Below are 26,770 nucleotides of genomic sequence, written 5' to 3'. Positions count from 1 at the left end.
CTGCATCTTATTCGAATGTGCAGACGCGAGCATTAAAATGATAAAGTGACCTAGAAAACAATTGATTTAACGACGAAAACCAAAATCACGTCGCAAAGAAGAAGTCATTTTATGCAACGTGGAGTTGCACCTGACAAACTGTTGCATTCTTATGAGCCGAGAAGAAAAACTTCTTTATTTCCATGAAAAAGAAACGACACGAGATGCTCGTTGATAATTATGAATTTAAGCAACAAGTAGGATTATTGAGCATTGTCGCACCCATGTGAAGTTTGGACAACGAGGCTCCAGACTGAGTTTGACTAAATAATCACACGAGTGAATTAATAATCCCACGTGTTACGTAGAAAATTGTCTTTTTCTACTCCCTTCTGTAAATTGTCACATTTTGCACTCACAAATAGTGTATAAAACGTCACTTTAAATACCATTGCTCATTAGTCACGACTTGATGTCCATTCGGGCATTTTCGACATATTAAACACGCTCGAAGTTTCTTTAAACACGCCTTGATTTTTTTGGACACGCATCAAGTTGGTAATTTGACGTTTCCTAGAAAAAGTATAGTATGCAACTCGTTTATAAATTATAAACTTCTTAGTCACGCGTTTTATTAAACACTCGCTACGCTCGCGCTCGTGTCTCGTGTCATTTATCAACCTTGTTGCACAATATACTATTACGCAGCTTCATTTTATTACACATAACCACAGATTAACATTCGCATAACCTAATTATCTACAGGATGGCGACTTAGTGTTGGCAATGGTGACTCATTCAAATAGGAACCGTTCTCAAACCAACGCCATTTTTGATCTTCGTTCACGACCATGACAACTATCCTAATAATGACATTTAGGACTGTAATATTCAAGTTAAGCCATACGTTTTCAAATCTTTTGTTTTCCACAGCCGCTCTTGATCATACATTATTCCAAACGTAGATAGGATTTATCGCACGATAAGCGTATCAATTGAGGGATTGGAAAATTGAAATGTTGTGAAATTCTGCAATCCAATTTTTAAAAGCTAAAATGAATGGAGATGCACAATATCTATGTACGTGAATCGACCATTAAGAGAATTAAAATTTCCATAATGTTTCGAACGTTGCACAACGGGTGCGGCTCTTCAGTGTAACATGTTCACACCCCTGTGCCATTAATGACTTTGTTTTGGCATCTTGTTGGTACCATTTGATTAATAAAAGTAGACAAATGACTCTGACATATCTGGAATCTATACCTACAAATTACGAACGTTTTTAATTCCACTTGTTTTTTTTTTGTTTCCTAATTAACTACTCCAAAAAAATTAAACGTGGATGTTTTCCCCGAAAAAATTACGTAGGTATCAAAGAAATAAGTAATTAGTTTTTCCAACATCGCTTATGAAAATGATACTTTCATCACTCAATTTAGTGAGGAAAATAGGCGTTTGCATCACTAGTGAGGAAAATGGAGAAAGTAAACTCACTAGTGAGGAAAATTTATTTAACAATCTACTACATTAACAATCTACTACCTACTTATTAATATAAAAAATTAAAAACACTGTTATTTGCATTAATTGAAACTCCAGAGCCGGAAGATTCAAAAAATAGGGGAGTGAAATAATTATAAAGAAATTTAAAATTGAGACTCATTTTCAATAGGCGACGTTGGAAAAAATAGTATACACAATTCGTGATCAAAGTGCGATTTTTCAACACGCAATACTACTCGTATTCTCACTCGCTGGCGCTCGTGAGTATATAATGTATTGCTCGTTGAAAAATCAGGCACTTTCATCACTTATAGTGTAATATACTATTGTATTAAACGCGGTGTTTGCATTCGCACAAAATATTGTGGAAAGATCTTCCCCCAAAATGCTCATAATCAACATAATTACAGCATGCTTGAACGACATGAAAGCTTTGAATCACAAATTTCATGTTATCGCAGACGTTTTACTATTCTATTTGCTTTCTTTTAACTTTGTTGTCATCTTTTGATCTCGTTTTATTGAAACGTACGCCGTCTCCACCCGCACAAGTCGCTCTTTTGTTGTTCGTACCGCTCCACCGCTTGAACGTCCAAAATGATTAGCACGAGCGGGATTTGCATAATTAAATGGGAGGCGAAAAAATTTCAAATACTCAGCAACAAATGTCTGCACTCGCGAGTTATTTCGATTCGGTTGAAAACTCCCCTTGACGCGATCATTCCGGGGATTAGACGCCGCTCGCGCGAAACGTTTAAATACTTTAAATAAAACACACTTCCGTGTGCATCCGAAACGCGAAGCACATCTGCGATAGTTTTTCGCGTTCGTTTCGAAAATTTTCCTTCTGTCCATAAATCTCAAAGGCGCTCTCGATCTGGGCTCATTCGGAGGCACCGAGATAACATTGTTAACATATTTATAGAATCCATCCTGCAAACTTTTCCAATTTGTATTTCTCCACCGACTTACATTTCCTTAATGTCGGTTAAACATTTAAGAATCAACCATAGTTTTTGATTTATGGCCGAAATCCCACGGTTTCCCAGGGAAAATACCAAAACCAACGGAACGATACACATTAATATATGAAGTTGACAAAAATTATTAAGACTCTCCAAGTTTTCCTGGTCGCGAGGGTCATTTGTATGGAAAAAATTGAATTGGAGTCGATTCTTTGTAAGCTCGGAGGTGCGCAGGTGGGGCTCGACTGGGAGGACCATTTGTAATCTTAAAACTCGATAATTCAGCTCTTGTGGGCTAACTATTAACTACTCGTTCGAATCAAATTTATCAGAATACAAAAGGACTTTAACGGTAATAAATAAAAATAGTTCAGTTCCTCAAATTATACTCCGTTCACTTAAGCAATATAACAATCACGTGCACACCACGCAAGAGTTACGGAAGAGTGAGTCAACAAAGAAATAGATCATTGGCAGATTTTGAAATCGTTTTCTTTGAACTAATTGTGAAACTTTTCCGTGGTCGCTTCTCAATTGGAGAGGATCCCTTTATAACAAGATCAACTAAGCAAATAATGCACTGAAAACGAACATGCCGGAAACTTGTCTGTCTTTTATCGTTCCATCTTTGCCTAGTTTTGTCCAGTAGCGAACAAACAGGCGGAAATCACGTGCTTTTTTACCATGTACAGCTCAAGTGAACGAAGTATAGAACTAAATCGACCTGAAACTTTGAACGAAAATTGTTGTGAAATAATTGTTTGTTTACTAAAAAAATTGTACCAAACGGTTTTTTTTTTCAGTAATCTAGATTCAAATAAATAGGTTCCAAAGAGCACCTTGTCTATTCGCGATTTCGACTACTGCGAGGGCGCTGCTGTTCTGACAATCAGCTGATCGAAAATCCTCCTTTTGAGATTTTCCATTTGTTTACGTGTTAATTTTTGTGTCCAAAACTCTTTTATTTGTTAATTGTGTGCAGTGTGTTTTTCAGTAAGGTAAGTGTATTCCTTAAAGTAACATTTTTTAATGTAAGCATCAAAGATTATGATGTAATTTCGTAAAACAGGCGTAAAATAAATAGAGGCGTAAAGATAGGTTATGGTGCATTAAATATTTTGTTTTCAAAACATTGAAAGTCTTTTAAAAAGTGGAAAACATACTATATGCTGATATTTCAGTTACAGGAAGGCTTTTCTTCGGTTAGCTACAATTTTTAAATACTTGGAGGCTTCTGCTGACAGTCGATGTGTGGTACAGTGTGATGGGATGCAGTACAGGTAATTTTAGAGTTTTTTCGTTAAATTTCAATTAAATTTTACTTACAGCAACAAGTTTTCAATAAAAATACATCAATAAACTAAATGTCTTTTTATTTCATACAATTACCTTCTCACCTATTATGTCAAGTGCACTACAGTCTACTTTGCCTGTAATTTTTGATGCAAACTTTCTCTGTGTCTGTGTCGTGTGTCCTTTGGATAACTTTTGAGAAGGAACAGCAAATTCCTTCAATCGCAATTTTTGGGAAATGCTGCGTGGAATTGAAAAAAGTAGAATAAACTACAAACTTTTAACCTCAAATTCGTGGAACTTACGATTTATAAAATCTTCACGTAAAAAATGTTTTCCGCATACTCGCATATGCCGTCTTGCAGGTTTTCTCAATAACAAAACCTTGTCCCAAGCATTTCTTCTGTCTATACTTTCCTTGCCGCCAAAAAGGTTTATGATTTGCACTTTACAACTATTTTAGCGTGGAAAGTAATGAAAGCTGGTCTCTCTGTCTTTCGCTCTGCGTGTGTGACAACCATGGACACAACACTTGGTTTTATCTACTTTCTTTTTGCCCATTGTAACATCACTTTTTGTCACTAACCCCCGTACCTGTGACCCCTACACCGTTCATCATGTTATTTTTGCCATTAGCTACGTATTAAGCGATAATTTTCGGTGATTCGACTTTCCACCGCCAGAGGTCATGTTGCTTATCCGAAATGGCGAATAGAAAATTTTACTCACAGAACTGTGGCTGCAGGCTCCATATTTTCGACGCAGGAGTGATAAATGTCCCTGAAAAAGAGATATTTCAATGTAATCTCGGGTATTTTTGTTGAATTTGAAAAAAAAAATGTACAATGCGGGTCATCGGTTATACGTCGACTGTATTAAAAATTGCGTGTCAATTTTGTCGACACCCGCAATCTGTTATACACAACTAAATTCCCTTTTAATCACCCCACATCATGCAGCTACGGAATTTTTCCCCGATACCGAACCTCCATGTTGCACAACAGATTTCAGATTTCTTTAACGAAATGAATATAAAAAATAACCAATTTCTTTATATTTTCCAGAATCATTATGTAGATTCATTTCAAAGCTTACAAATACACTCGTTCGGTACTTTAAAAATCCTAATAAGTTTTTTTATCGCGTTATAAAGTGAACATCTCCAATTTCGGGTCGATTTGTCATTTTCACTCATTTTCAGATATCAACGTCAGAAGTTGAAGCTTCTTCATGGATTTTCAACGACGTTACCTGAAACTTCTAGCGACCTCAGTTATTATTTTTATTTAGTTATTATTTTTATTTGTAAGTCGTAATGGGCACCGTTCTCAATTTTTAAATTTCTCAATAAGCTCGAGTTCGATAGGTTTTAAACCGTCATAACATCAATAATTTCAGCTTCGCCAAAACATCGACAATAAAAATTCATTTCGTAAATATACTCAAAAATCCGTTCCTCGATAAAGCAATGTTTCACCTGTATCGAAAAATTCGTAAAACGTAAAACATTTGACAAAAACTGCCAGCGGACACGAGGATCCCTTTAAAAAATTCACGATCGTGCTTTTTTCAAAACCATCGACCAGTTACTCCGCTAATTTTAAATTCTCTTTAATTACATTCAACGAGCTTAAAACATCAACGTGAACACATATCTGTCAAACGCATTTCCGGTGCACGGTTTGTAGCCGAGCATACACTCCCATATCTAAACGAGGTAACAAGGGATGAGTGGATCAGGTAACTCTGGTAAGCACACTAAAACATTTTCCCGCTTCAAACTCATTTTACGACCCACTAAAACTTTGCTTGGTAAAACTAACGTCGCATTTCGCATCAGTGATTACGTGAATTAATGGAAAAATGGAGTTCAGGGGAGCGGTGCCACGGTCTGCGGATGCGGAGGAGGTATTATCGCCGAAAACTCGAACCGAGGGAATTACACCGATGATTAGGGTGCATTTTTAAATGGATTTTTAATATATAGCAGGTGTCAAAAAAATAGACACGCGATTTTTAATAAACTTTCTTCAAGATGTTTTTCACGGTGTTAAATAATCTCGTCAAATCCTACTCCACTGAGCGCCCTTTTTATTTCGGAGACACGACATCTTTCCTTGTGTATAAATTTAATTTGAACTACTTTCTTTTTTTCTACTTTACTTTACTTTATTTCACCCTACGGGCTTTAAAGCATTCCTATACTTTACAGTTCTAAATAAACTTACAATTCCAAAATCATTCTTTTTTCTTTTTTAAATTAACCTACATTTTCTTTTATTCCCCACCCCTCTCCTTCTCTATCCTTTCCCTCCTCTTCCATACCTCTTTCATCCATCCTATCTCTCTTCCGTCTTCGTTCAGTATTTCTCCCCGTTCCTTTTCCTCCCTTTCTCTCATTTCACCGCATCCTCTCCACATGTGCTCGATCGTCTCTCTCTCCTCACGGCACATCCTGCACATTCTTTCCTCCTCCTCCATCCAGTACTTATTTTCTCTCTCTTCGTTCCCACATCTAAATCTCGCCATCATTTTCCTTTCTTTCGTGCTCTCTCTCCCCAGATACACCGGAACATCCTCTGTCACGCACCTTTCATACTCCCTGTTGTACCTCGCTTCTCTGATTCTCTCCCTTCTCTCCTGCTTGTCCGTATCTCTGTCCCTCTCGCTCAGCTCCGCACACATCCATCTTCCTTCCGCTCTCATTCTTTCCACTTCCTCTCTGGCATACCCGTTCCTCCTACAGTACTTCTCTCTCTCCTTCTCATCCGCGTTCTTTTTCTTTTCTCTATAGCACTCAGTCAGTATCCTGCATTCTTCCCTTCCGCCCATTCTGTCCTCGAACTTTGCCGCTCTCTTTCCCGCTTTTACTCTCAGCTTGCTCCTCTTGCACTCTTCCCTCACTATGTACCCTGGTGTTTCTCTGTCCACTCCTAGCACCCATCTCTAATTTGAACTATTATTCACAATTTTTCGTTTTAAAATAGCGACAAAGCCGGAAATAATCACTGCGAAAAAATGCAACTCACATCCGTTTAAAGGACCGCATTTATGAAATTCAACCGATGTGAATGTTGCGAGCCAAACGGACACGTTTTCACACGATCCATGTTGAACTGAATCTAAATTAATTAATTTACGCATTTCATATAAATACTGTCCGAATTGGAAAATAAATTAATAATAATTTAATTCGAGAGGTTATGTCGTAACCAAATATAGAAATATACATTAAATGTGTAGAATAAATAAGAGATTGCCCTTTTAAATAGCGTTTCTAAAGATATCTCGTTCATAGATAATGTTGCAAATGCAATTAATGACGTTTCAAATCATGTTGATATTTTTATTATTAATAGAAGCAATTATTATTTAAGACATTATAAATTTTGACAGTATGGCATTTTTGAGTTTGTTATTTAGTTATGTTCTGACCCACCACACATTGGGTGACACGGCATTTAGGCCGAATCAGTTTATCATTACGAATATTATTTATCGACTAAATGATAACATTTATTATAATGACTAAGCAAAAAATTTTATATTTCAATTTCTCCATTATAAGGATCAAATAGTTTTCAAAACTAATCTTGTGATTATGATGTTTTTCTTGTAGTTTTTCTATTAATTACCAAACACTTGATATAATAATTAAACTGACGAATGGGGAGCCATTGACACGTTAACTTTGTAATTACGATAACATGATAATAAGTGATAAACGGTGATGTTTTTGTAAACAATTACGTGAAAGACGAATCAACAGCAAAAAAACAAACATGAAATTGAATAAACTACCTTTTAGTATAGTTTAATCTATATTCAATTAGTCGAAAAAGCAACGAATTCGAAACAAAAAATAAAGGTAAATCTACTGAAATGTAAACGTAAATACAATTTATTATTATCCAAGAGAGAGACAAAATTTAATAGGATAGATATGAGACTGCAAGTAGGTATAAAAACGTGCAAATATGAAGGTATAAACAGATAACAACACGAACAGTGACAGAAATAGTAGATTATATCATTAAGAGTAGAAGTGAGTCTTTTTGTGCTAAGCCCAGAGATTGAAAGCCGAGACGAAGTCGAGGTCGTCAACTGGGTGAAGCACCCATTCACCTATTAACGTCTAGAAATGTAGAAATTTCAATGACTTGTTTCACCAAAACAATATTTAGTTAGTTTTCATTCGTAATATTGTTTAATGCAAATCAAACAATACGGTAATTAGAGTTTAAATGGAACCGCACAAATGCAAATCTATTAACTGGGATAGCTCAGCAGACCGTTGTGGCTAATTAAGTATGATTTCATTTCGGAGTTCTCCGTGCCTAGGTTATTTTCTTGCAGACTAAATCGTTGACAGCTTCTAAATTATCAAATAAATCATCCTCGGTCACCTCGACCGTTCAATTATTCCTTGAGATTCTTGTAACAAGAAAAAACAATCAATAAAAACAGCACCTACACATGTTCTCTACCGAAGTCCAGAAAGATGGATGAGGACATTCATGACCATGCAAAGTAACGTCACCGTTGCTGAGTGATGATGAATCACAAAAGTCGTTCACACTCAACTCGAATTCTTCAGAGGTACTCTACGAAAACGAAATCTAAAAAAAAATCCGAGTCTTATCAATTTCCGTTTCGTCCAAGTAGATAACCCCACAACAGACTAGAACAATGGACTTACGTACGTGTGACGTGCAACCTGCATCGATTTTGGCCGCTAATCAGCGATTCATCACACGCATTCCTCATCCCGTAATTTCGAATTTGGCGCCGCCGAACCGGCAGGTGTGCCAATTGCGCTCGACGAATCCCGTGCCCACGTACAACCGTGACGTATTAATTTAGGTTGTCAACACATGTATGAATCGGCGGATTGGCGCTTGCGTAATAGCATTGTTTAGCAGAGCAGAATGTTAATGACTGTTTAACTTTTATCATTTTTTAGAGACCAATCCAAATTTCAACCGGAAAAAAAGGTGAGTGGCGGCAATCCACCGCCCGTCACGTGACCGTTGCGCCACCCGCGACCCCACCGACTCCCACGCAGAATCGACCCCAGAATTAGGTTATGTAAAATTGTGATTTTGTAAACAGTTAGGCCTGTTGCAGATTGGAACCGTTCGAAAATGGCAGATCAGCAGCAGTTTTTCCTAAAATGGAACGACTTTCAAAGTAACATGGTGTCGTCGTTTCGACACTTGCGGGACGAGAAGAGTTTCACCGACGTCACTTTAGCCTGCGAGGGACAGACATGTAAAGCCCACAAAATGGTCCTCTCAGCATGTAGTCCGTATTTTAAGAGCTTACTAGAGGTGGGGGCGGTGCGATGTCGCGCGCGGTGTATGAGATCCGTCTGTTTTAGGAAAATCCATCGAAACACCCCATCATAATACTGAAAGACGTTGCGTACAGCCATTTACAAGCAATTTTAGAGTTTATGTACGCCGGTGAGGTGAACGTGAGCCAAGAGCAACTGCCAGCTTTCTTGAAAACGGCCGATAGACTCAAAGTGAAAGGACTAGCTGAAGCCCCTCAAGCAATTAAACGTGAATAAAATGACCTTAAAATAAATACACACATTACAATTAGTTTTCTGTAGAGGTACGGTGCCTTAATCTTTGGTTTTTCGTTCTTTGTTTGACTACAATTTTTATATATTGTATCTCATGAACCTCACTCAATGTTCCTAGATAGATTTTTTTCTGCAGTTGCCAAATATACAGACGGACTTTTTCTATCCGTATGTCTACAGGAAATTACTGTATTGCACGTAATATATTTCGTTTTACCAAGACAATTTGATATGCATTTTACATGTACTTCAAGTCCGAGATTAATTGACTGTAAAAAGAAATATATTTTCGGGGATATTAATTCATTTCCTGAGTATGTTTTGTAAAAGATTTTTATATGAGTTTGTTTTATAGTTTTATATCTACGCATAAGGGTTTATTTCAACTAGTGTCAATTCATATATTTTTGATAGTCCCTCTACAATAAGTTGCAGATATTCGATTGAAATATGTTAATTACCACGTTGTTACCACATACCTTAACATACACCATACAGATTCTGATCTTTTTTAAGTTGCAAACATTGTTTAGAAGTGTAATTCGATTGTAATAAAATGTTGTACATTGGAACTTTCGTTCGTTACTTACTGTCGTTTGCCTTTGAAATGACCACACAGAAAGGATTTAATGTCAACACAAACTATTTATTGCTGTTATTTATTGTACACACAACAGTTACACATATTTACATTCATTTCTTTAAATTTATTATGTATGATGCTAATTATTATATGATTGTCACAGTAGAAATTGTAGATAAAATATAAATTTGTGATATTAAATTTGCTAATGCTCGTATTACAGGATATGTAATATTATCTACAAATGTACAAGAAATATTTACGCAATAATTGATAAACAGTACCCAAAATTAGCAGACTTTATTGTCCCTATGCGTCTCGACGCGCACACGAATCCGCGATTTTTGCCCCGTTTTCCAAACGTACCAGAGGTGCCCACAATTATTCAAATTTGCCGCGGAACGTCACCTGTCTACGACAAGTTTGCAAAGTAGGCCGAGCGATCTGACCTTCCTCTTGCCACATTGTCAAAAAACAAGTCAAGTTTTTATCGCAACTTCCGCAATCGCCGTTTTAACATCAAATCAAAAAACCTGACCTCTTATGCAACAGAAATCAAACCCGCTTACTTTTTAATCGTACCCTACCGCTAAACCGTCATTTCTACCAACCTCACGACAATCAAATTCAACTTGTCGCGACATTCAGCTTTTGATTTAATAGATGTGACCTAAATATGTTTCAGAACTGAACCTGCCGATAGAACTGTAATGGAACAAAAAAAGTGTTGCAAGTGAGACTCACCGAAGCTGGTCTGGTGCGGACTTCATCAACAAAAACTATGTAAATACGGCATTATTTAATAAATACTCCCAAAAATTGTGCTTGTTTGATATTCTGGAGTGCGTTTTACAAAGTTTTTACACCGAAAGGTGGAAATTGTAACACGACAATGTTCATTTTCGAAAACTGACATAAAGTGTGCAAAGCCACCTAGATATTTGAAAATTGTAGATCTAACGCATCGACAAAGGCGTGCAGGTACATTAAAGTGATACATTTTAATTAATCTACAGGCAGTAACTTTAAACCACCAACAAATTTGTTATTTCTTTTGCCTAAAACTGGAAACAATTCTGCATTTACATAATTTCTTCAAAACGAGATACTAGGATTGAGTTTTTCCTAATTTATAGCTCGCCTCTAGTGTTTTTCTGAAGGTGACATATTTTTGGTTATGTATTTAATATTACAACTCTTGTTCTTACGATTTACATTTCACACGTTTTATTTGACAAACAACATTTGATACAAAACAGAATAAAACATTTATTAAGAGAGCACTGTATTTTTGATATGTCTGTGAAAATACTCCCAAATTGCAAAATTGACACTTTTACACTTAGAAAATATTTATACCTATAATACTCTCCTAATTTACTTTTTTATCTGCAAGCTATCTTGTTTCTCTAAGGTAAAATACGTTAAATAGTTTAAATTAAAGCGACAACGTCTGTTTCTTTCAAACAGAAGTGTGTTTTGATCGTTTCATATTTGTACCGTTTCCTTTGATTTCTAAAGTGTTAAAAATTGTCAGTTGTAGACACTTCGCTGCTTGATCGAAGGACAGTTTTATCACAGTGAAATGACATCGTCTGGAATAATTGAAGACACCTCAGTCGTTCAGCTTTGTCATAATTTTTCTTCGGCTATTGGGCGAACACAAAAGACTAGTTCTAGGACAAACATTTTCAGAAAAATCACAATAACATAACGGAATATAGAAACGGTAGCAAACCAATTACGAAGAAAATCCAACGCAAGTGGGGACCCAAGTTACTGAGCAACTCTCAGAACAGTAGAAGAGTAAGAAAAGTCACTATGCTACTCGAACCGAAAACATCGAAATAGTTCAGTCTCATTTGGTAATACACAGTTAAGCAATATTTTGTGAAAAAGCTACCGATGTGATGATGATGTGGGTCATGTCTCTTTACAAATAGACTTAATCGTACTTTTTCCTAGATATTAAACACACCGGGTGATCGTATTTATCGCAACGTGGCAACAACTTATCTCGCAACTTTACCAGTGTATAATTTACACTTGATTAAGTTTCCAATTATCCGTTCGCGCTGCAGTTGAAAGTTTTAATTAAAAATGGCGAGCAAAAACGCGTCTCGTCCATCGGCTGTGCTAATTAAATCCCACTTCTTGCGCTGAATAATCAAGATCACCCAATGTCCGACAAGTTTACAATAATTGACTACAAACTATCGCCTACTGTTAAGTCTAGACACTAGCAGATTACACTGGGAAAATAATCGAAGCGCAAGCGGTGAAGCGTAAAGAAATCGCACCAAATCGCAAAATCGGTGCACGACGACGGGAAAACCAGTCTCGTTTAAATCAAAGTACGACTATTTATACACAAATTTAGGCCTTAAAACTACATGGGGCGTGTGTCGCCCCCGTCGACTAGACTAGGGTGCGGGGTGGACCCGCACCGCTCACAACAAATACATTAATTTAGAATGAATCGTCGATCTAACGGAACAGAACAGGCGATCAAAAACAGTTGAAACATTTACGCGTCCATTGCAGTCTACTCCATTTAAATATCACATGGAACTGTAGCTAAAACAGGTAGAAAACTACAGTACGTTTATACAAATCCAACACAAATTCGCCTCTATCAGAATTTAGCGTAGAAAAATAGAATCTACAACAATTTATAAAACATGTAAATTCTCGCAAGACCTCGACTTGCTAATGTCGTTCATACAGATTTTCTGGAGGATCTCCCTGGCGATGTTCAGGCTGAGACTGGTCTTGGAGCCGTGCAGCTTGTTGCTCTCCTTCTTCGAGCCCGACTTCTTCTTCTCCCGCGACTCCCTCAGCCGGATCTGCTTCAGGATGCCCACCAGGAGCTCGTCCACGTTGTGCTGGATCCCGCTCGAAGTCTCGATGAACTTGCAGTCGCGCGCCACCGCCAGAGCCTTTCCCTCTGGAAAAGTCCCCGGATTAACACCGTCACCCACTCCACAACTCGCCAACGAAATATCTCACAAAGTGTACAAGAGTCGCACGTTTGCAGGTGCGGGGGGTTAATAAAACGTCACCGGCGGCGATTTTTCAAAAAGACTGATCCGTTCGAGGAGCGCCACTTTAACGCACCCCTCAGCCAGTCTTAATTGAGATTAGCGGAGTCGAACGCTTAAGGGTTGCGAAATTAAATCAGGAAACAAGCTTGTAAATAATTCGGGGAAGTTAATGGAAATGTGTCGCTTTTTTTTAATTAATTTTTTTTTTGCGCGAGACGAGTCGACGCGGCGGAGGGTGGAAGAATGTTATTAATTTGACGAAAATCGTCAGAAACGCGCACTAATTAAAATTTTGTTTGTGACACGGCGCTCTTTGACGGGAGTGTTGACTTGCTGATATTGCACTACACCGCCCCCACGAAAAATGCAAACGCTGATTTAATAATGTTTTATTTATTTAGGTGTTACACAAACGAATTCTGCACACTTGAGATAACCATATGCCAGGTGATAAAAAAAAATCATCAACAAAATACATTCGACCAAGAGAAACCGGAAGTTATTTCTTGTGATGTTATCTAAATCCGGGTCACCATTGTAAATGGCTGTCTGCCGCGAAAGATTGCGTAATATTTTTCACAACTGATAGCTATTAGATTGGGGTCCCTGGAAATTTGCAACCATTCGGTAAATTTGATGGAAATCAGCTCCATGTCTATATTGAAATTCAGACGGGGCGGAAGAAGGAAATTGTATTTTTGACATCTTCCGCTTTTCTTACCGAAATGGAAAAATTGTGGATTTTAATACGTGTCTGGACTGATGCAACAGTAGCAACACGTCAATTTCCATAAAACGCACAAACCCGAAAGCTGATTATTTTTGAATTTGCTTCGGCACACCAAACAAAACTAATTCGAGCACCGAAAGCATGAAAATTCACAGAAACTCTTCATTTTGTTATGAATTAATAATGAGAAACATCCAGAAATAATCAATAATCAACTCCATCGAAGAAAAACTCTAACGAGCAAACCTAACCACACTTTTTCTAGAAAATTGCAACGTGTGGTAATGTAACAGTAAAAATGAGTAAAACACACACCACGCACCTTATGAATGTTTTGTCCTAGGACAATTATCCATACACTTTAATAAATTGACAAAATTCACATTTTTAATAAATTTCAAATAAAATTTTGAAATCATGACGTCACGTCTGCTGTCAACTCTCAACTGTAAAAACCAAACAACTGCAGTTTGCATTGTCATTTTTATTGAAGTAATTCTCGAAGACATTTTTCAGTACTTCAGTCTTTTACTGTTATGTTCAATCTGTCTGATCTGATCTGTTTCATCATCTCTGATGGTTTTAATTTATTTCAAATTTAGTTCGACGGACAGAGTAGAAAATGAAAATCTAAACTTTGTTACACGATTGACAGCATTGACTAAAATGTTTTAATTTTCATTTGACAATTAAAAATAAAAATAAACTGTTTGTAAATTTGATTGTTTGCCAGGATAAATAGGTACTAATGAGCTGCCAAGATTAGCAACATTAGTAAGTAATCATTCTAAAAATTAGAAAGAGTTTTTTCTGATATGAAGCACTTAAGTAAGGTTATGTTCCCTCATGTCACAGCTAATTTAAATTTTTCCTTTAATAAAATGAATCGTCCCTCGAGTTTCTTTTACAGATTCGTATTCGTCGACCAAAACAACGCACTCTTGCAAATTGACATAAAATTCGGAGCCCACACATTGAACTCGATTTAGGCACACCACTTGTCGCGTGAGTCCGTGCACAATTTTGTTGATCCGTTCGGAATCGCCTTCCAATCAGGATGAGTGCTTGAAAAAATCGACACGTCTTAATGAGCGGACCAAACACCACTCCAGCTCGTTTGTTCGGCATCGATTTGTTGTTGCCGGACCGATTGGATTTTCGATAATCGCGTTACACTCGTTATGACGATACACGAATAAAATATGAACGGATAACAGGCGACGTTTTGTGCTCCCCTTTGATCGCAAAAGGAAAATTTCGGAACAATATCATTTTTCATCCGGAACGCCCGTCTCAAAGGGAAAAACTCATTTTTTAATGGCGCGCCGCACTTGCCTATGGCAAATTTAATAAAAACCGATCGTATCGTTCAAAATACAATTTCCTGTTTGTTTATTTTTTTTAGCGTCGATAAAGACCGCGGTCCGGCGGACTCTTTTGTGCCGAAAACCTGTCGAATTTCGCCCCGAAACGGACCAAATAAAAAATAAATAAACAATGGGAACTGATGAAAATTTACGGGCGCCCGATTCGCACGTACCGCCCTTAAATCGTTGTTTGGAGAGAACTGACCGGCAAAAAGTTGGACGCTCGTGGGGTATTGTTAATGATTATAGACTCGCTCGGGACAACTAACTAAACATCGAAAGCGTGTGGTAAACGTGTGGAGTGCACGGGAGCAACTCGGCCGGTTGCTCGCGTGACATTCGGTACGATCATTTCACAGGTACTCAAGAACACGGTGCATCTATTGCTAACAAATCTGAGACTCACCAGGAGGCACGGCACAAGCCGTGAGCTTACCTCACCCCTTCGTTACCAAAGCAATTTAAACAAAATCCTGTTCGTTTTACACAAATCTCGACTGAAAACTCCAAGAAAAGGATGTTTAAGTGTCCGACGGTCCGCAAGAGAACCGTTTCGATGGCGGCGTCGGATACGCACCGGTTGACCGATCCCTTGCGGACCGCCCGACGGTGGGAGGGAACTTGACATTTTAAATTCTGTTCAAAGCAATTCGAACGCGGACGGGGCAAAACTTGGACAAACCGTTCGACGTGATGACCCTCGACCTGGCCAAGTCCGCCTTGTTCCCCACGACGATGACGCTCTTCTCCTGCGTGTAGCCCTCCCTCCAGAGGTAGTTGAGGGTCTCTTCAGTGTGCTGGAAACTCGCCCTGGCCACTACAGAATAGACGACGACGCAGGCATGGGGCTCGTAAGTGCTCAGCGAGTTCTCCACCTGGAACCGACGTTGTTTATAAACGCACCCAGATCTAGATTAAACTTTATTAATAGCAGTTATGGTAGCTATTTATGGTATCGATTTTCTAATGGGTAAACAACCTAATGTTTCCGGACGCTCCAGAGTTCCATTATATAAATATTTAATAACGCCCCTAACTGGGAACTCGACACGATGGCACTACAGACTCCGGCTGTGCCCATTATATGCAAGAAAAATAAATAGTCGTTGGCACAACATCGGATAAGTAAATAGGCCGCGGGGCGCACAAAACAAATCGATTTCCTTCCATCAAAGAATAATATAATTTAACGGGACGGTGGAAGCATCGACGGTCATTAAAACTTCGTCGCACACAAGTGGCCCCGAAAAAACACACAATCAGAGTCGGGGATGGGTTCCACGACCCGCGACTTTCAAGCACCCTCGTCGTTTTTAAGTTGTTGCTACTTCTGCGAACCCGGATCGATAAGTCCAATCTCCTGTCATAGACGATACCGGCGAAAGCGGCTTTATTATTTCGAAACGCCAATATTACGTCGAACACGTCGAATCTATGCGGATTTGGGCAAGAAATTCGACGGCTTCCGCGGGACCCTCCGGCAAATCCCCCGTCACGTGCACTTCCAATTTCCGATCGTAACGAGATTAATTGCGACCTTGACTGGCGTCCATAATCGGAGCCGTCCGCAGAAGCCATCATGGACCCCGACCGGGGGGGCGATGTCGCGGGGCGCCCTCGGCGCTCATTAATGCATCGACGGGGATTACGGAAGGCGATATTGTGACGTGGGGGATTTATGTAACGAGCAAAAATAACTTAACAATTTACGGAATTAGCTGGGTTGCCGGGGGATGAATGGGGTGATTACCACCGGAAAAGACGACATTGCGATGTGCCTGCAAGACGGATGAGTACCGCTGTGATGCAATTTGTGCACAAGCTGGTCCGGAGAGGAACACATGGACGAACAAAAAAATAAATAAATAGAGAGGTTTCGTGCAAAATGGAACGCTACTGACTATCGATTTGTCATTATGGATCTCTGGAGTTTTTCTCTTCATTTATCCAAAGCAGGGGATTTGATTGAATTGTCTTTCGAGACGAATGAGATATTTATCCGGAGATGGATGGAGGAACGAGACACGTCCATGTCGGGGAGAGCGGGTTTATCGCGACGAATATTCGATAATGACGATGATTGATGAACGACGGATTGATTCTTGCTGTTCCACATTATTTTTCTCATAAATTTGTCTGCATAAATATTAAATTATAACATTGATGTCAATTAATAATACATGTCTCTCAAACATGTTTTTCTTGCGCCTCGTCCACGTCGAACCTAAACTGGAACTCGACCATATAACGATCACCATCTGTGGCCTTTGGCGTGCGGGGGCTGTATCACATCGTTGACATAACATTGTTCAACCTCTGAAAAGTTTAGATTTCATCTACTTCCACAAACAACGAAGGTATCGACATGACTCAAGTAAATATTTCCCGGCGCATCCACCATTTTTGCATTACGAACCGGCTTTATATCAGTTCAAATATTTCACGTTTCTTTTGTTATCTTTTCCGCAAAACCTACTTTCAGATCTTAGCCAGATGATGAACAGAGATATCCAAATAACTGTTTCGCCAGTTGTGTAATAAATGAATTTATAACAGAAACTTGAAATGACGTCTGGCCTGTCAAATATTTTTATTTATCTGACAATAATTACCACATTGAAGCGTTCAAATTGATTTTTTTTTCTTTGCGTTGGTATTGATTTGCCTATCAGAAACACTTTTGAGTCGTTACCTACTTCACACGATATTACAAATATAAAAATCTTCTGACGCAATCATTACCTTATTTATCGGAGGATTTTAATTATTTCTACACCAAATTATGTACTGTCACGAGCAAAAAAAACTGGTCGTCAAAATCATGCTTTGACACAACAGAAAATGCTCTATTGTAAAACGGTCGTAAATATCCTAACCTATCATCATGTTGTATGACATTAGTTGTCATTTTTTTCTAATTTTTTTGACACTTTGTTGACATGGGCGTAATCAGGCAGGGAAAAATTTTCAATTTGTGACAATCAAACCAAATTTTGAAATGTCATTGACGACCAGAATTTTTTGCTCGCGACAGTATGTGTATATTTTCCTGACTTGAGTATCAGAAATGAAAATTAACTTCATACTATGACAAGTCTATAAAACGTCAATTTCAGATCTTCTCCAGTCACTATAATATAAATGATTTCAAACTTTTCCCGGCGCATCCACCATTTTTTCAGTTTGCAAGATCCAGTATTTTTCTTACTCGGTTTAGTATTCGGAGATAAATTTTATTAATTACAGAAACAGAAAAAATTACAAAATAACAAAATCAACAAGGTACATTTTTCTAATTTTGACATATAAAGTGACACTTTTCAAAATTAATTGGCGTTTGGAAACGTCACACTTTTCGTAACTGGTTACGAAAAGTAAAATCTTTCCTAACCAGTTAGTCATATTTTTTGTTACTACTTACCTACTTGATATTTTAACACAATAATAATTTATTATTATAGTATTGCCGTTATAACATTTTATCTGCTCCGCCCACTAAAATTGACCAATCAGAATCAAAGCCAGATTCAATCTGTACTACGACTTTTCATCACATTTGCCACGTAAAAAAGTTAAGGTTAGAATTTTGCTGTCAAGTCCACAATTATTGTTTTAGGTTCTAAAAAATAAAATGTCATTAAGACAATTCGAATGTCAGAAATGTTTACTGTGTAAATCAGATCGTCTTAACAACCTATTTGATTGGTAACTAAGAAATGGGCGGGGCAGATAAAATGTTACGTTGTCCTTAGTATAATGAAATTCATTACTTCGTTTAACGTTTGAAGAAACATTTTTTTGGTCAAAATTAGAAAAAATCTTGTATGTAACACGTTAGGAAATGCAATTTTGTGTAACTCGTGTGATTTTGTGGGATCTCGCTGCGCTCGTCCCGCAAATATTCCACTCGTTACACAAAATAACGCATTTCCTAACTGGTTACATAAATAGCTATTTTGTGTTTTGACGATTTTCGTAGTTTGGCCTATTAGTTTCTTCGGATATAATACTGGGCGTATCTGAAATACGTATGTTAATTTTAACCAGTGGGTGAACTAGCCAATTTGTGAAACTTTTCTCTATAACATTTTATAAAAATCGCAAAAGTTTTCCATCAATTGGCGATTTTTCGTAAAAAAATCAAATAGAAAAAACGATTCACTTAACAGGCTCTGCTACATGTTAAAATTAACACATGTATTTTAGATACACCCTGTATAATATGAATTGACTTTATCATTAAAAATGTGTAATATTGAGGCTTCACATAATTCTTGAAATGGCAAAACTATCTAAATATTTTCTTTAAATGCCCACCTTCCTTTGTAATTCTTAATTTTTATTATTTATAATTGACACTTTTAAAAACTGGTAATATGAAAGAAGTAAAATCCGAACCAGCTCGGGGTTAATTTAATGTGGTGGTCGAGTTGAATTCAAAAATAGATAAGGCCCCACCCACACATGTCATTTTGTGAACCGGGAGCGAAAAAGAAGAATCCTCAAAGTTAACTTTGAGACCGCATTACTCGAAAACCGTAGCTCCTAGGTCAAACTATTTTACACCAAAACAATCAGGAGAACGAGAGGAATCCATTCATCTGTGCAAGAATCAATACCATATCTCCGATAATAAGCGAGATTGTGTGCAAACCGAAACTGACTTGGACAGCTCCAAAATTCAACAAATTCAAATGATGTCCAATGTAAATATGTGGAAAGTTAATGTGGTCTATTTGTGATCGAACTTGACGAGAGCGTTCCATTGAAGCAAGAATCATGGCTTTACGGTCCCGAAATTTGGGAGAAATAAGTTTTTTTTTAGTCAAAAACTCTTATACAGGGTTAGTCACGAGAAACTTCCGATGAAAATTTCGTTATATGCAACAGAAATTACAATTTCCAATGGTTTCTAGCTTGTTAAATTTATAAAAAGTAATACTTAAATCAACGATTGCTGGCTCTTATTGTCTGTCATATCAGTTTTCACATTTATACAACGTGATCAAGAATGATTGAATCTGTTGGTGACAATGAAAATTTGAATGATTTTGGTACCACTGTAATTTAAACTCATTTCCGGTTGTCAGCTTTGACAGAGTTGACAGGCGAATTTGACGACTACCATCAAAGGGTCATTTTTGTAATAGCATAAACATACCCGACATAACCTTTTTTTTGATGTCGTGTCAAGTTAAAACATCCGGTCAGTGCCAATTACGAAACAGAAAAACACCAATATTTTTCAATTGTTTCATTGCCAACAGACTCAGTCATTGTTGATCACGCTGTATTAAGTTTTGCTCATAACCTCAATAAAGAGAAAGTGTCATGATTAATCTTATTCGCCAAGCTACTTGGATTGCTAACTTATTTCGAATTAAACAAAATATCAAATTCTAGGGGTTTCTTGTATTTTGGGTTGCATATAGCGAAATTTTCATCGAAAGTTTCTCGTGAATAACCCTGTACAGGGTGTTTTGGAAGTTGAGGCGTTCCTTTTACCATGTGATAGTAATGATAGTGAAACTGCCAATACGTCCGCTTTTAGAGGTAAACAGATTGGGAAAATTTGTTAGGTTAGGTTTCAATGTTTAAGTTTTATTTTTTTGACGATAGTTTATTATATTGAACAGAACACATGCAGACCATCATTTATACCCTGTATTATGATAATTTGTCCATTTTTCGCTTAACATTTTGCAATCCAAATTTTGAAAATGACAAGTAACGCACAGTTGCTGCCCAGTAATTAAATGTATGTATGTGGTGCGCCTAAAGAAGTTTTCACTTCAAGAAGCCACCGAAACATTTTATTCAGATAATTTCGACACATTCCTTAGTCTTGCATTTTATAAAACGACACATTTCAGTTTCAGTGTCGCAGAAACTCCGTGTCTTTTTTTAACTACACCACAAAGAAAAATCGACAAGAGTTTCTAAATTCCATCTCGTCTCCACGCAACAGAAATACACAATATTTCACTTTTGTTTAACTGGAAACTACAGCAACATTTGTTTATTTCTTATTAAACTCGCGAAAGCTGTCCGCTCGGAATTCCAAACAGATCCGTTAATTTTGTCGGTTGAAAGTTTTCACTGTTTCAAGCTTCCGGTCGATTTGATCAATTTATTTTTTTCCCGACGAGCCGGAGGCGGCTCGTGGCCCAAACTTGCACCGAAACTGTTGCACATTATATCGACACATGTCAGCCACTCTGCGACCGGAAACTTTCCTTAAGAAGGTTTTGTTCGACATAACTTCAATTCGGAACAAAATTTTCCGAACAGAGTTTGCCCTCGGGAGACCACAAAAGGTCTGTCATACATTTTACTCTCCTTTGTTGGCGACCGTATTTAACTTTTTTTTCGCATCTAACTCACCACTTATCTCGAGACTCCAGTACTTATAAAAGTGTCGACGGTAACAAAGAGCGACTAGTTTTTCCCCGGCCCGAATCCGATTTTCCTAAACTTTTTATGCAGTCGCTAAAACCGACTCGATTTATTACGGGACCGATCAGCCTCCTAGAGATACACGTTTCGTCCTTAAAATCCTGGTGCTCGGCAGGACCTCGCCAAATTGATCGACGTTGCGAGAGCCCCCGAGAGCCATTCTTAACGGAACGTGGCGTAATTTTACGGCCCCCGCGTCATTATTTAACCCCAGGTGTGTCGTTATTTTTGGTAAACAAAAATTCCAACTTACCGACATTTCGGATGCAGGGTGATCGATGAAAATCATCTCGGACTCCTCCCCGTCCAGCAGCACCGACACGGTTCGCTCCCCGAACTCGTCATCTGCAACGACACTTTTTCAAGGGAAATAATCTCGGGAATTATCGCACTCGGGGTAGCCGCCGCCTCACCAGAAAACTTACAAGTGGCCAATTAATCATCTCGAGCTTGAGCTGCCCCTTTAACAAGTTTCTTGCCGGCGGGCGATTTTTAACCGTCCTCTCCCCGAGAGGACACCCCCGCCATTTCATTTACAAATTGGAGTGGATTTCCGCGCCATTTCCGCGCGCGCAAAATAAAAATAAAAGCTGGCACCTTCGCCTACCACTCGTAAAAAAATTCAACGGTGCGGCGAGAATATGAACGGCGCTCCATAAATCTGGACGGCTTCGCCGTGGACTTACCCAAACTGGCGTCGTAAGTGTTCATGTATTCGGACGTCATAAATTGAGACACGAGGGCTGTCTTGCCGACGCCGGCGTCCCCCAGCATCACCACGCGGTACTTGGGCACCTCCATCTCCTCGGGGGAGCCCAGGGGGGTCGAGTCGACGGTGTGATAGCCGGAGCCGCAGCACGAACCGTCGAACGGCGACCGTTCGCCGGAGACGTTGCTCGCCCTGGAAAGATAAGCCAGAGATAAGGGTCGTTCCGACGAAACTAAAAATAAACCGCCGCCGCCGCCGCAGGGAGGCGGCGATTCTGATAGTTTCAGGTTTATCAGACGGACGAGGTCGCGGCCGAGATACCTAATGTATTCAGAGGGGACCTGGCCCCGATCCCGCAATCACCGATAGAGCCAGGCTGGCTTTCCTCCACAATTCACTTAATACACAGTTATTATAAATGTGTCTAGCATCGTTGTGTGCTGGAAATTTCCACCTGTAATTCTAGTGTACCTACACTAATTAGGAGAAACTGTGTGATTATTTGGTTGCCTATAAACCAGGGATTTTAGATAATACAATTTAAAATGAACACCCCTGTGTTCACTCGATAAAAATTTATTGATAAGTATAGCTAACACAAAAACAAATGAAAGAAACAATGGAATATGTGCACGTTTTGCTCCAGATACTTTGCTTATTTAAAAAAAAGATTGCAATATTATTTAGGAAAACCAGAATCTGAAATTTTGTGAATCCACATGACCAGATAGAGGAAACCAGGCTTCATCACTACACAATGTAAGGAGCAGTAATCCGTCAATGTTCGAATTTTTATGAAGCCAGTTGTAAGAGTCATGGAAACTGATTGGTAAATCGGTAATTCTTATAATTAAAGCGCCAGGAGATTTTGTTTTATTTGATGGAAAAGTCTCAGAGGAGCTTTAAGGGGCGGAGTGATGAGCGACAGATGCTTCTATTTATGTTCCATCGGCGTTTCGGATTTCCTAATTAAGTTACGTTCGAAGAACACCGAATCAAACGAGTTCTTATATTGTTTTCAAGTAATTATGTCCCGTCAGGAAGGAACAAAGACATAAACAACAGCACCGGTGATAAAAGAAGTCGAAACGTTCCGAGATGAGCAAATATCTCACGCCCACTACCCCGAAAAGCACCTCCGCACCTTCTCACATTTAAATAACAATCACCTGAAATTATCCCTTTTCCCACCCTATAAGCGGTCTAACATTTGCACCGATCGCGCGATCCGATCACCGCCGCCCGTTTTCTTTTGAAACCGAAACGACGCCGCCACAAAAGCCGACACTAATTATGACATTCACGTGTGTACGGACCGGTAGCCGCCCCCGAATCGGTAAATTTAATTAATGCGAGCCGGGGAGACCACATTCGGCTTTCGCTACAAAATGAAGGCTCTCACAAAAGAGACGACAATAATAATTTGGCCACCGTTCAAAATCGATCCGGTGATGGATAGACGACAGTACGTAAACAAAAGCGAGTGCTCCGACACCACTTCCGTCGCTGAAAAAACCGCCCCATCAACGCGCAACCAATCAAAAACCAAATAATTTCACCTCGGCTCGTGATTACCTCGTCAGAATCAACTTTCGAATTCATATCGGACGAATTAACTCGCCACCGTCGTAATTTTTTCGCGTCCCGCCGTGAAAGATTGCGCAATTAACGTTCATTTCCTGCGGCTGTCAGGGGCACCCGTAAAAATTGCCGCGGCTCGGGGGCTGATTGGCCCCGAATTCGAAACTTTCGACTGGCGCCAGCCGCGTCGTTTTCTGTTTGTCGTCGGCGGAAAAAAAACCGTTCGCTTTTCTTCCCTCAACGATAAAAGTGCGTGCACGCGTACGCACTTTCCTGCGGCCCGAGCGCGATCCCTCATTATTGGGAATTTATAATGGCGCGCCAGTTTGTTGACTTATTCATACCGTAATCCGGCGCGTATGCGTGAGGCTTAATGTAAATCGCGTCGTGTATCGACGACAATTTAATCTCTTCGATCACGCGATTTTATTAGTTTTTAACTGAATTGTCCGAGGGAAGATTGATGGGACTTGCGCCCGTCCGGATTCTAATTAACCGCTGCCTATTGGTTTTAAAATAAACATTATTCCGTTATAAATCTGCCAAGATGGACGAGTCTCCCTAATGGCTTCTCATTATTTTTCTGTCGTCGTTTGCTCGCAGGAGCCACTTTTCCACCGTCTCCCAACTTTTAATTGCGAAAACACGAAACTTCCACCGAAAAACAAATCGTTAAATGGGGAAAAAGGAAAATGACACTGGCGGCGGCGTTATTCTTCGAGCGCTCGTGTGACGAAAGTTGAGATTTTCGGCGGAAGTGTGTCGAAAACGGCGGCGGCGGGTCTGAAGCGCACCCCAGAAAGCGGAACAATGAAGACGAAATCGTAACGGCTTTGTTAGTGCCGTGTATAGTTTACAAACAAAGTTATGTTTATTGTAAACAATTATCTTGTGTTGCTAATTCGCACATCAGGACGAAACTCGGATATCCTGAAAAAAGGGGAGTGCCTCAGGGTACTGTCGTATGTCCTATTATCTTCACTTTGCAGATAACTCGTGTGGTAAATCACAACCTCAAATATGGATTGATAGATGTTGATGAAAATGAGAATCTAGCTTCTAAATATTTTTTTCGGCCTCCCAATCTGGGAAATATAGCGTTACCTTACACTTTAGGTCAAGGGAGGTGCGATTTCCCGTACAATATCAAAAATTTCTAGTGGAATGTGGGAAAAAATCTAGTGGAGTACGGGAAAAATGTGCGGACACCGTTGATTTATTCTTTTCACAGTTACTTTAAAATTAAAGTGTCCATACGTTACTTTAATTTAGTGTAAAAAAACACATTTCCCTGTATAATTTTTCCGATAAATGTGTTTGTTTAATTTATATCGATCGAAAAAGAAAATAATCGTAACAGGGAAAATACAACCTATTGGGTTGGCAGCAGTATATGTCAAAAAGTTTGACAATTGTCAGGTATTTCATAAATATCTGCAAAATTGCACAATAAAACTAAACCACAGAAGTTGATATATGGGTTTTGTGTACCTACTTTATCCAGTACTAGCTGTTAGTGCTAAAGTGCAACTGGAAAATAAAAACATTCTAACCCCAAAATCTTGTATTCACCTGAAGAAAGATGATTCGTTTTCACCAGGAAGTAGTGGTTAAGTACAAGACATTTTAATAATTTGCAAAATTAACATAATTTATTTTGTAAAATTACAGTTGTAAACATTATTGTTACAATTCTCCACTTTAGAGAACAATGCAGAAACAATTTGGTAACTGTCAGCTTTATTACTTCTGGGTTGAATGTCAGTATGTTGTACTGGTGCTTCTCTTACGGTACTGATGATGGAATTCTCAATGTTGGATGGTTACATTGGAAGCAACTGCTTAAAATTCAAGTAGATTAAAGCAATGTATCGAAGTGTGTGACACAACTCAGCATTGTTTGAGCTGTAGCTGCAACACAGTACATTTTGTTTTTGATGTTGAAGGAAGGCCATCAGTCATCACGAATCATTTTAGGAACTTCAATCTTGTGTCCATAGGGCAATCAAGGTTCAAATATTTGTCAATTTTATTTGAATTAATTGTATTAATACCAATTTAACCTGACTTCCATATATTTCTTCACAGTTTCAACCCAGTTTGGATTGGTAATGGCAAACGATCTACAAATATTGGTTTTTGTGTCAGTTATCAATATAATATCTTCTCTTGACATTTTCCATTTTCAGAGTATATAACTCCTTTCGGAGACAGGCATCACAAACACCTATTAATAAAACGGTCTGTAATAAAATATGGTTTATTAAAAATTTGTGAATTAAAGAATAGTTATTACATACTTTCGTGAGAAAAAATTGTCCTATGTAACGTTTCGATTTTTGTGGTAATAATTCAGAATTTAGTCCTGCCACTAGTTGTACTGCCTCTGGTGTCACATTTAACTCACTCTATATTATATACTAGACATTTTTTTCACTCGATTAATACACCAAAATCAAATTTTGAAGCACGACCGTGAAAATTTAGCCGGCAAATAATTTGTTAGGAAAAAAACAAATGAGCGGTCACGGTCGTCAAGGAATTGATTCCACAGCATTCGATTCTTTATTGACGATGTCAAATTCTACAATAAAATTAGTCTTGATTTTTAAAAGATTTAACATTTTGGTCAGCCGAAAAGTCTAATACAAATGTCGTACGGGACGTATTTTCCGGCCCTCCAACTAATCAGGCACTCGGCTGCGCCATCGTGCCCGAAACCAGTTGTCGTGCCGGAAAATTCACATCCCGTACTCTAATGTAAATAACTATTTAGCAACTTTTTCGATAGTTCCAACGCGAAGCAAAATATCGAAAATTGACCACAGTTGGATAGGTTTACAACTTACGATTGAATTGAGTATCTCAAAAGATGTACCTCATGATGTTCTACGATCATGGAAAAATTCAAATCTCTACTCCTAAAAACAACGAAAACATCCTCATATTAAATGCAGCACGCTATAA

The 26,770-nt window shown here is 38.5% G+C and overlaps 2 protein-coding genes and 4 long non-coding RNA genes across 15 annotated transcripts in view; 3 read left to right on the top strand and 3 right to left on the bottom strand.

Annotated features, from left to right (window-relative positions):
* The window catches only part of LOC138124289 (uncharacterized), a 176,736-nt gene that overhangs the window by 115,122 nt on the left and 34,844 nt on the right, over positions 1-26,770 (bottom strand). For all 10 annotated transcript variants that reach the window (XM_069039285.1, XM_069039286.1, XM_069039284.1 and 7 more), the window contains 4 exons: positions 22,200-22,414; positions 21,767-21,858; positions 15,740-15,932; positions 4,473-4,523 (listed from right to left, as the gene is read on the bottom strand). In XM_069039285.1, the coding sequence (XP_068895386.1) occupies positions 4,473-4,523; positions 15,740-15,932; positions 21,767-21,858; positions 22,200-22,414 (551 nt within the window). The remainder of the gene's footprint in view (positions 1-4,472; positions 4,524-15,739; positions 15,933-21,766; positions 21,859-22,199; positions 22,415-26,770) is intronic.
* On the top strand, positions 3,294-3,815 carry LOC138124377 (uncharacterized). Its single transcript, XR_011157121.1, has 2 exons — positions 3,294-3,448; positions 3,632-3,815. It is a non-coding gene; the product is annotated as an uncharacterized lncRNA (long non-coding RNA).
* On the bottom strand, positions 3,807-4,456 carry LOC138124375 (uncharacterized). The gene is made up of 2 exons (XR_011157119.1): positions 4,049-4,456; positions 3,807-3,984 (listed from the first exon to the last, which is right to left on the bottom strand). It is a non-coding gene; the product is annotated as an uncharacterized lncRNA (long non-coding RNA).
* On the top strand, positions 8,544-9,905 carry lolal (lola like). Its single transcript, XM_069039399.1, has 4 exons — positions 8,544-8,645; positions 8,707-8,737; positions 8,871-9,073; positions 9,124-9,905. Exons 1-4 carry the CDS (start codon positions 8,622-8,624, stop codon positions 9,313-9,315), a joined length of 450 nt encoding a protein of 149 aa, XP_068895500.1. The 5' UTR covers positions 8,544-8,621; the 3' UTR covers positions 9,316-9,905.
* On the top strand, positions 24,871-26,321 carry LOC138124376 (uncharacterized). Its single transcript, XR_011157120.1, has 2 exons — positions 24,871-25,412; positions 25,475-26,321. It is a non-coding gene; the product is annotated as an uncharacterized lncRNA (long non-coding RNA).
* LOC138124382 (uncharacterized) lies at positions 25,428-26,571 on the bottom strand. Its single transcript, XR_011157126.1, has 2 exons — positions 26,104-26,571; positions 25,428-26,046 (listed from the first exon to the last, which is right to left on the bottom strand). It is a non-coding gene; the product is annotated as an uncharacterized lncRNA (long non-coding RNA).

The sequence above is a fragment of the Tenebrio molitor genome, chromosome 2 (assembly GCF_963966145.1).
Source record: "Tenebrio molitor chromosome 2, icTenMoli1.1, whole genome shotgun sequence".
Classification (NCBI taxonomy): domain Eukaryota; kingdom Metazoa; phylum Arthropoda; class Insecta; order Coleoptera; family Tenebrionidae; genus Tenebrio; species Tenebrio molitor.
Note: the sequence above shows the minus strand (reverse complement) of the source record. Positions and strands in the feature narration are given on the sequence as shown.

Bases quoted from the DNA above. Each gene is read 5' to 3' on its own strand.
- lolal (XM_069039399.1), top strand. From the start codon at position 8,622: ATGAATCGGCGGATTGGCGCTTGC. The intron at 8,646-8,706 runs GTAATAGCATTG...ATCATTTTTTAG, and splicing joins ATCGGCGGATTGGCGCTTGC to AGACCAATCCAAATTTCAAC. The intron at 8,738-8,870 runs GTGAGTGGCGGC...GGCCTGTTGCAG, and splicing joins AATTTCAACCGGAAAAAAAG to ATTGGAACCGTTCGAAAATG.